This window comes from Epinephelus moara, chromosome 9, assembly GCF_006386435.1.
Source record: "Epinephelus moara isolate mb chromosome 9, YSFRI_EMoa_1.0, whole genome shotgun sequence".
Lineage (NCBI taxonomy): Eukaryota > Metazoa > Chordata > Actinopteri > Perciformes > Serranidae > Epinephelus > Epinephelus moara.
Genome location: NC_065514.1, coordinates 4,672,041 through 4,682,228, shown reverse-complemented (window position 1 = coordinate 4,682,228; position 10,188 = coordinate 4,672,041). Strand labels below are relative to the sequence as shown.

The 10,188-nt window shown below is 42.6% G+C and overlaps 1 protein-coding gene across 1 annotated transcript in view; it reads left to right on the top strand.

The window, feature by feature from the left end:
• Window positions 1–4,298: 4,298 nt before the first annotated feature.
• wdr45 (WD repeat domain 45) overlaps window positions 4,299–10,188 on the top strand; it is a 7,561-nt gene continuing 1,671 nt past the window's right edge. Inside the window, exons 1-10 of the mRNA XM_050052609.1 lie at window positions 4,299–4,433; window positions 4,613–4,729; window positions 5,190–5,264; window positions 6,901–7,005; window positions 7,527–7,632; window positions 7,725–7,819; window positions 7,905–7,984; window positions 8,085–8,293; window positions 9,132–9,233; window positions 9,318–9,463. Of these exons, the coding sequence (XP_049908566.1) occupies window positions 4,681–4,729; window positions 5,190–5,264; window positions 6,901–7,005; window positions 7,527–7,632; window positions 7,725–7,819; window positions 7,905–7,984; window positions 8,085–8,293; window positions 9,132–9,233; window positions 9,318–9,463 (967 nt within the window). The 5' untranslated portion in view covers window positions 4,299–4,433; window positions 4,613–4,680. The remainder of the gene's footprint in view (window positions 4,434–4,612; window positions 4,730–5,189; window positions 5,265–6,900; window positions 7,006–7,526; window positions 7,633–7,724; window positions 7,820–7,904; window positions 7,985–8,084; window positions 8,294–9,131; window positions 9,234–9,317; window positions 9,464–10,188) is intronic.

Sequence of the window (10,188 nt, the reverse complement as noted above, 5' to 3'; positions counted from 1 at the left end):
GACTGAGGCCCCATCAGAGCTGAAGTGGACCAGAAAGAGAACTGAGTCCTCTTTAAAATGAACTAAAAAACACAAAAAGAACTGAGTCCCTTTTCTGCTGGTCCACTTTTTGGTGCACTTTAAGAGTGTTTTCGCATTTAGTCCTTTTTTAAATAAACCGAACTCAGTCCTCTTAAAGTGCACCAAGAAGTGGACCAACAGAAAAGGGACTCAGTTCTCTTTCTGTTCACACTTCTGCGGACCTAGCAGAAGCGTTACAGGCAGACATGGTTTTGTCTGTTTTTTCAAGCATCCCAGGTCAACAGCATGTGATCTAGAGGGATAAATACAACGGGAAAGAGCAAAGTGAACCTGGAGCGCTTTGTGTTCACAAGGCACAGGTGAAGTGAACAGCACCACAGACTGGAAGCGAACTGAACTCAGACCGCTCAGTTCGCTTTAGAGGGGTCTGAGTTCGCATGTTCACATATGCGCACAAAATGTTAAGTCACAGCTCTGAGTCCACTTAGAGGGATGAAAAGGACCAAGGGTGAAAACACCTGGACTGAGTTCGGTTTGTTTAAAAAGGACTATAGGCGAAAACACCCCAAGTGTCAGAGGGTTTTATAGCTCACTTCCACTCCTAACTAGTTGGTTTGGGACGGCACTCAATGTGGCGGACCCTCCCTATGAATGCAGAAACTGAGTGGGAGTGGATAGGGAGACGGTGGTTTGCGAAAGGCCCCGTCTCTGTGTGTTTGCCTGGTGTGGCCTCCTGGTTCCCTCTTCCTGTCAATCGTCCTGAGTGCCAGCAGCTGTTGAACCTGCACACCTGAACCTCCTCAATAATCAAGCCCAGACATCCAGACTCTGCCTGATCGTTCAGTCTCCTCTGCGGTACAGACATCAAGGCCAGCTCCTAAGTATTTTGACACGTTGTCTTTTTGGACCTCGATTCACACTTTGTTATATGTCTCAGGTTCACTTTACCTGCTTGAACTATAACCCACCACGTCCAGGTTTGTCCTCGTCTTCTGCCTCTGGATTTGGACTGCTTGGTCTTCAGCCCCTCTGCCTGTTCTGCTTCGCCATTCCCAGCCCACCTCAGCCATCATTCACTCAAGCATTCAGCCCCCATCTTTAACTACAATAAACTGCCTTTAACCATTCAGTTTCCGGGTTGTGTTTGCATTTGGGTCCTAAGTTGAACTGTCACAAGTCCCGACAGTGCCGTCCCAAATCTGTAATCAAACATCTGTCTTGAGTTGTCCCGTGAAGTGAACGCTAGCAAGTTTTAAACATGGGAGTTTTTCTTATCTCTGTAATCCATCCCATGTGACGAGCACACGGAGTCACGCTACTCTACACTTGTTAGTGAATGGCGCTGATCTGAAATCTCAACATATTCAGACACGGTCCTGTTTCCTCTGTGCAAACTACCTCTCCCTCTGTGCCCACATGCCAGTTTACCTAAAGCTTACGCTGATCTTCTCCCGCTGTTGACAGTGTCTTATATCACTAATTCAATTTGGACAGTGTCCTGTAATTAAATATGGTTTTATGGTTGGGACTCGGGCCAAAGAGTTCACAAGCAAAGCAAAGATTTTACTGTCTCCATGCTTATAATAAACCAGGAGATGAGGCTTAGCATGCTCCGTCGCCATAGAAAATGTCCTGATATTTATCATGGATTCAGTTTGCATGAGACTTCTATATATAACCTGAAGGCTTTTTTATTGGGAATTTTACAGGAGGTAAAAGAATCTTTAGTGGTGCACAAGCAGCAGTCTGTAAAAGTGTCTGACATGACCCATTTGGACGGCATTAAAATGATGAAGATGCTCTGGCTCTGGTAAAACGTATAATTCCTGACCTCCCACTGCACAACCTATCTGACCCAAACACTGTCTGGGCAAATTATCTCATCCATCTGCAGTCAGCTGAGTTCAGTCTCTGCTTGTGTTTCTGTGAGTAAACACGGTTTGCATTAAGAAGTAAGGGATGAAAACTAAAGCTCAGCACTGTTAGCCATTTATACAGTGAGGATCACTCCCCTCATGTGTCAGCAGATCAGCCAATAAATCTTCTTTCTCCAGATCTTTAAACGAGTTTTTGATTTGATTAATAAGGTTTTTTTTTTCATTATGTCCTTTGGCAGCCTGCAGAATTTCTATATGCATCTACTGAGGCCTTCCCATAGACTGTATAAAATAATGGATGAAGCAACAATGACGTCACATATTGGTTAATAGACTCCCGTTTTGAAGGCTTGAGTTCGGCATTTCAGTCGTCTCCATTCTGTTTTTTTTTAGCCAGAGATGACCATATTTGGATAAGAGGGTGGAGCTGCGGACAAGCAAGCGATGGATCTGACTTTAAGCCGAGGACACTATCAGCAGACAGCCTGTCACTCAAGGCGACCTGACCCTAATTCTGCATAACTTTAAGCCTTAATAAAATGTAAACGGATGAGTTACGTAAACAATCACCCCCTGTACAGTTGTCATGAATGTTGAAATTAACTATAGAGACCTAAACTGTTTTTGTACCAGGCTGTAAACATGTTTATTTCTGCTGTAAAGTCGGGCATTTTAACATGGGAGTCTATGAGGACTGACTGGCAACTGGAGCCAGCCTCAAGTGGCCATTAGAGGAACTGCAGTTTTCATTTTTCAGCTTCAGAGGCTGACGCTTGGGCCTTTCACACATTCACTTAGTTCAAATTTTATTTGTCATGATTGTGAGGTTTAGTTAGGGTCATTAGTTCTGCAGGTATCTGGTCGTGAACCGAAGTATTGGACAAATTAAAAGTCTAACCTGATGATGAAGTACTAAAAGATGTTACTTGCTTCATAAAATTGACACAAGGTATGACTCTTGTTCAACTTTTTATGGCTTGTTTCCCCTTATTTGATGAGGGCTTGGCAATATATATCAATATTATACTGATAGCATGATATGAGACTAGATATTGTCTTGCATTTTGGATATCGTAGTACAGTATGTGTTGTCTTTTCCGGGTTTAAAGGGCTGATTTACATTAAAGTGATGTAAATTTCTGAACTTACCAGATTGTTCTGTCTATTCTATTATATGTCTTTACCAATTAGTCATTATATCCACATCACTGATTATCATTTATCGAAAACCTCATCGTGTAAAACTTGTGTGAAGGCATCAATTGTCAACCCAACAATATCAGTATCAAGGTATTTGGTAAAAAAATATCATAATATTGGGTTTTCTCCATATGGCCCTGCCCTAGTTGATAATTTAGAGCAGGGATACTAGACTTGCTTTGCCTGGAGGCCACTTTTGCAAAATGACAGGAGGCCAGGTGCGAGTCCAGGAGGTCCTCCCCTGGCACTTGTTTTTATTATAAACAAGCTCTTTATTAATCCTTTTTTAATGCACTCTGGCACCTTATTTACAAAAAAGCACAAAAAAATTCCAGTGTGAATCAGTTTATTTTCATTGTGAATTAGAAACTGGTCAGAGGGCCACCTGATACCACGCTCAGGAATCATGTGGTGATCTAACCTCCCAATTCCAACCCCTGATGCTGAGTTTCAAGCAGGTAGGCAATGGGTCCCATTTTTATAGTCTTTGGTATGACGAATGATAATGATGTTAATAATAATGATCAATCTTTCGAAACGTAAATCATAGCTTTAAATGGTAAGGAGTTTTGCTGTGCTCTTATTATGAAATGTTTACATATGCTGTTAGTTTTGTTTCCTTTAAAAGACTGCACATTTGTTATGTACGGTGTTTTTATTACTCATTTTATCTTAATATTGTATTCTCTAATTTATTTATTATATTTTTTAGTTATATTCTGTCCTACATGACTGTAACAAGTTGAAAGTGCTCTGATGCCCAAAAACTTCACAATAAAAACATATTTGAACAGTGCATTTCTATGATAGTGCCTTTCTTGTAACAATGTGGGAAAAAGATGTTTTATAATTAAAGCATTTGATTGAAACCATAAAATATATTCTTTTTTTTCATGCTAGAGCTGCATTTCTGTAAAATACAAACTTTTTACAGATGAAAAGCTTTAATATATTTTAAAACAACATGTATTTGTGGAGTTAGTCATCTATAACGTTATTTATTAGTAAGTTTTAAGTATTACGTAATAGTTCGCTATAAGTTTTTTATTTTAGTTTATTTTTATTTTTTATTATTTTCATTTTTCACTGCTTCACGTACGTTTTCATTCCAATTACTTCAGTTTTGTCACATTTTAATAGTAGAAAAGTTTTTTTTTCTTTTTTTTCCGAACAGGAAGCGGAACAAAACCGGAAGCACGTGTCAAATACGTCACTGTTGAAAAACAAAAACAAATCGCCGTCTTGCAACATCTCTGTTGTTGTTGTTGTCTCACACTGTTTGTCGTGTTTCCCGCCTTTAAAACCTCCGTGTCGCCTCGCCTCTCCGTGTTCATGGTAAGACTTCATATGTTTTAAAATGTCGAAGTCAAACCGGAACATCAGTCACGTTCACACCGCTGCCATCTGATGCTAACGTATGCTAGCTAGCTAACATGCTAACGTAACAACAGTGTTGCTCAGTTGTCAGCTGAAGTCAAAACAGCCGTCATGTTGTTTTCCCTCCTCTGTCACAGGTGGTCCTGTGTGTCCAGACGAAGCTGTAGTTTGCCGGTAACTTGACGGTGACGGTAGTTTAGCAGCCATGGCTCAACAGAGAGGAGTCAACAGCCTGCAGTTCAACCAGGACCAGAGTAAGCTAACGTGTTGAGCTAACTACAGCTACAGTATGGTTCAAAAACAAGGTTGTGTCAGTGGTGGAGGAAGTGTCCAGATCCTTTACTCAAGTTAAAGTACTAATACTACTGTGAAAATACTTTGTTACAAGTAAAAGTCCTGCACTGATAAAAATATAGTCAGGAAATGTAGTTAAAGTGTTAAAGTACTACTTTACTATTAAACCTTGTAATGAGCCAGCCTCCCAGTGCTTTATTTTTTCCTTGAATAGCATGTATAATGAATGTCAGAGGTGAGATCTGACAGAGTTGACTAACAGTTATATATTTATTAATTCCACAGCAGTTATAGTGAGTATTTCCCTCTGAGATGTAGTAGAGAAGAAGCAGGAAGTTGCATTACTGTAACTGAGTAAATGTACTCAGTCAGGGTAAAGACATACATTTTTTTAATGTGTCTTTCTTCTGACAACTACAGGCTGTTTCTGCTGTGCTATGGAGACAGGGGTCAGGATTTACAACGTGGAGCCCCTGATGGAGAAAGGTCACCTGGGTGAGTGGACCTCACTGCCTTGCTGTCAGATTAATTTTTTTGCATTTGTGGTAAATACTGATGAATCTATTTTATTTTTTACCCCAGTCACCCTAACCTACTGTAATTAGACAAAGCTAAGTTCACACTACATGACTTTCAAAGCCGTCAGATTGCCGTACTGTTCACTCTGCTCAACTTGCTGTCTTGTCATAGTGAGTCTTAAGCCGAGTTCACGACACGATTTTCACCCTGATTTTGCGTTGCGGAGACTATCGTAATCTTTTGAGTGTTCATACCTGGCGGCGTGTGTTTCTGTCATTGGGAGTCTCACCAACTGTGTTACGACCTGTGTGTGCACACCACAAGATTTCTCCACCGAGCCCTCGCCGACAGAGCCCCAGATAACGCGGTGACGTCACCAAACTACGTTTTTAACTTGGAGACGACACATGGTAAAGGCATGGATATTCTTCCCAGTGTTGAATCAGATCTGCCTCCAGGGCCTGGGTCCAAACACAACGCGCTCCCCGTGATCCTGTGGACGCCGCCATTGTTGTTGTTGCTTGCCGGCTTGTCAGTGTTGCCAGATCTTGGGAGAGAAACAAGCAACCAGGGCTATGGAAACAAGCCCAAAAGAAGCGACTATCATGCGTTTAAATAACTTATTAGACGGATATATATAGAGAAAGGTGACGTTTAGAGAGCAAGCCCAAATAAGCAACTCCACTTTAGAAACAAGCCCAAAGTCGCGGCTAATAAGCGGACCTGGCAACCCTGCGGCTTGTCCTCCTCACATTTCTTCCGTCCTCCTGCGTGCTGACGTGGGACGTATCCCGCCTCTCATTGGCTGATGCTCTTTGTCAGTCGTGTCAGACTTCTCCAGTTTTCTAGCATGCCAGATATCCAGTCCCAGTCACAGACGAGGGGGCGACTTGCTCGTAGGCTTGTTCACACATGAGGACTCGTCGTGGCAGACTATCTGCTGACTCAGCTCTGACCCAAGGTGGCTCTCAAGATCCTCTGCGACGTCAAAATTGCGGTGAAAATCGTGTAATGTGAACTATTGTATGTACAGTTTTGTATTTTATTTCACACTTTCTTTGGCAATGTCAATATATGTTTCCAATCATGCCAATAAAGCCCCTTTGAATTTAATTGAATTAAACCCTGGCGTATTAAAAGGCAGTGCGTCTGTGAAACACAGCAGGGTGTCAAACGTGCAACTGTTTTTTGTCAGGGCTTAACGCAGCCCAGGAGGAATCCTGATGAGTGTGTCATGTAAAATCAAAGTCAAAACGTGACAAAGCAGCATTCCCAGGAAGTTATTATTCACACACACACAACTTGGAAAGCGCTGTGGGGCCACTTGTTTCTGTCCTCAACCTGTGTCTTATACTCTCATTGGCTGTAACTCGCGGACAAAGTCCCTGACAGGTCCAGATATTTAGCATTCAAGATATGTGGGGTGTGTCTGCCATGGATCAGTGAGCGACTTCACACATGCTCGAGCACAGAGCCAGTGTCAATTTGCCTCTGATTTGGTTCTTTTGTCAGGGAGCTGAGAGGCTAAATTCGAGTAGTGTGAGCTCGGCAGAAGGAGATATATTAAGTCCAGTCTGGAAAGATCATTTTTAACGTGTGTGTGTGTTTCCAGACCATGAGCAGGTCGGCAGTGTGGCCTCGTGCTCCATGTTGCATCGATCCAACCTGCTGGCCGTAGTCGGGGGAGGCGTCAACCCCAAATTCTCAGAAATATCAGGTGAGTTACATCAAGTCACTTATTGTGATTATTATTAAAGACAAGTCCATCTATATAACCTCAGGTGTCATAAATGTGTTGAAAGCAGTTGTTCTAATCTTCCCTCTTCACTCTGGCTCTGTGCCTCCTCTGTAAAACTCTCTTTAGTATAAAATTCACTTTGTTTCCACTGGCTGTGTTTTGTTTTTGCTGAGCCTTGGTGGAGTGATCCGTCCTGACAGCGACATTGAGGGCTGCGTTCAGGACAAAACACAGACGATAAACATACGTCTGACCACCCAGACAAAGACACCCACTCTGTTTAGATAATTAAGGCAGCTGAAGCTCCACATTAGCATTTTTACACAGAACAGGGACTGTGGATTTTGTCCTCCATCTTTTCGGTATAGTTGATCGTTGAAGGTAACAGACAGTGTGGAGAGAGAAGGAATGATTACAGCCACCAGTAAATATTCCAGCGTACATATGAATAAGAGTATTGTGTTAAGATAGACAAAAATAATATGAATCTGTCCTTTCAGTGCTGGTCTGGGACGACGCTCGGGAGTCACGAGACCCCAAAGACAAGCTGGTCCTGGAGTTCACCTTCACCAAACCTGTTCTAGCTGTTCGCATGAGGCACGACAAGTGAGTTCACTGTGACTGCAGTTTGTCCCTGTGCAGCTATGTGAAATACAACTCACTGAAGAATGATAAATATAATTGTCTTTCTTTCTCAGAATCATCATCGTGTTAAAGAACAGGATCTATGTGTACAGTTTTCCAGATAACCCAGTCAAACTTTTTGAGTTTGACACCAGAGACAATCCCAAAGGTAAAGAGCTGTTCTCTTGTTCTGTATGTTTTCTTCCATCATGGCCAACTGTTCAACAATTTTAATAAAGTTTTATTTCCTCCAGGCCTGTGTGATTTATGCCCCAGTCTGGAGAAACAGCTGCTGGTCTTCCCAGGACATAAATGCGGCAGCCTGCAGCTGGTCGTAAGTCGCAAAATACACTGAGACAAACTTCTCTAACGTCTGAAGCAAATATATCAGTCATTCAAGTTGAAAGTAAAGTAACAAATATTGTTTTCTTCAGGACCTGTCCAACACCAAGCCTGGCACATCATCTGCCCCTTTTACCATCAACGCCCACCAGAGTGAGATCGCCTGCGTGGCGCTTAACCAGCCCGGCAGCGTGGCGGCTTCAGCCTCTCGCAAAGGAACGCTCATCCGCCTGTTTGACACGACGACCAGAGACAAGCTGGTGGAGCTGCGCAGAGGAACCGACCCGGCCACCCTCTACTGGTACACACTCAAGTAGTCATGGGTAGTTTTAGGCGTCAGTCAGTACGTCTACATGACATTAGAGAAAATCGATTTATTGTGTTAGTCTGGCTAAAACCGAACTTTTAAAATACATTTCTGAAATCGTACTAAATCAGATTTCTCAAAGTCGAACTAACACACCCAGATTCTGTAATTGGGAGTCAGATTACTCCTGCATGTATACAGTCAATCAGACCCAAACTGGCTGAGGCACTCTGAGCATGCTCCACATGCTATTCAACTTTGACCCAGAAGTGGAAGAAGAAGCCGGTAATAACAAGGCAAAATCTACATCCAGTGTGCATCTCATCTGTACAAAAAATTAAGCGTACAGCACATAGGAAATGTACAGAGCTGTAAAGTTGTCCACCATGGTACCAGTTAGCAGCTAGCTAACCGTAGCTGACTTGTTTGTCCATTGTTTGGTCTGTGACGTAATAGGTCAACAGGAAAAAGGTCCAATACTAACAAGCTGAAAGGGGGCATATCTCCACCTATCATAGTGGAGTCGCACATACTTGGCTCAATAAATGGATTCCCCTCCTGTGCTTGTATACTGGGACAAGGACAGTAGGCCAGTTAAATGGCCTAGTTGAGCTGTAACTGTAGCTCAGCCTAACTGTGCATGGAAATGTACTGATTGTGGTTCAACCAAAGTGCTTGCCAGATGGTATAACAGCGTCTAAACCCTGTCTCCCCTACACCTTAACTGACATTATAACTTTACAAAACTCAAAATTCAACAACAGTAATTCCTATTTGTGTTGGTGTTAAAGTTCAGGCTCTGACAGTCCTCATCTTTGTTTTCTCTTTCCAGCATCAACTTCAGCCACGACTCCTCGTTCCTGTGTGCCTCCAGCGATAAAGGCACCGTCCACATCTTTGCACTCAAAGACACCAAACTCAACCGTCGCTCTGCGTGAGTCCAACTGCTCCTCATCCTTTACCCTCAAACCAAGAGTTCTATAGGTTAATGTGTCTCTTACTCCTCTGTCTCCCACAGACTGGCGCGTGTTGGGAAGGTGGGCCCTGTGATTGGTCAGTACGTGGACAGCCAGTGGTCATTGGCCAGCTTCACTGTGCCAGCTGAGTGTGCCTGTATCTGTGCTTTTGGAAAGAACACGTCTAAGAACGTCAACTCTGTCATCGGTGAGGAAACACGTCAAAATACATATCATGTTTTTGTGCTTTGCTTTTTATCGGTCACATAATTGAATATGTAAATCACACCTACACATATAGTGAAGATGAAGTTTATAACCAAAGTGAATCGCAACCTGATGGATGTCGAGTGGAACTAAATTTAGACACAAAAACATCATGATTCCCAACCTGGGAGCCGGGACGTCTCCAGTGGGTCACAGAATAAATCTGAGGTTTTCACAAGATGCTCTGTTAGATAAGTAAGACGGGAAAAAACTTCTGCTGCACAAGTTTAAACTCTGATCTCCCATCTTTGCCTTTTCTGTGACATGTCAGATAATTTTACCTGTCGAAAATGTATTCAAGTGAGACACCAAATCCTCGTCTGAGAATGACTGTGTTGTTGCTCTGATGGATTTAGAGCAGTGGAAATGTTCTTTATATATTGCATGTGTCGTGTGAATTGCTACAGTTCAGGTACTTTAACCCCCTCAGTGCCTTTTACCTGGTCTGTATTTGGTCTTTTGAGGCTATATTTTATTTTACACTCACCAGCCACATTATTAGGTACACCTTGCTGGTACCAGGTTGGACCCCCTTTTTAATTCTTGGTGTCACAGATTCAACAAGGTGCTGGAAACATTCCTCAGAGATTTTGGTCCATATTGACATGATGACATCACACAGTTGCTGCAGATTTGTCGGCTGCACATCCATGATGAGAATCTCCC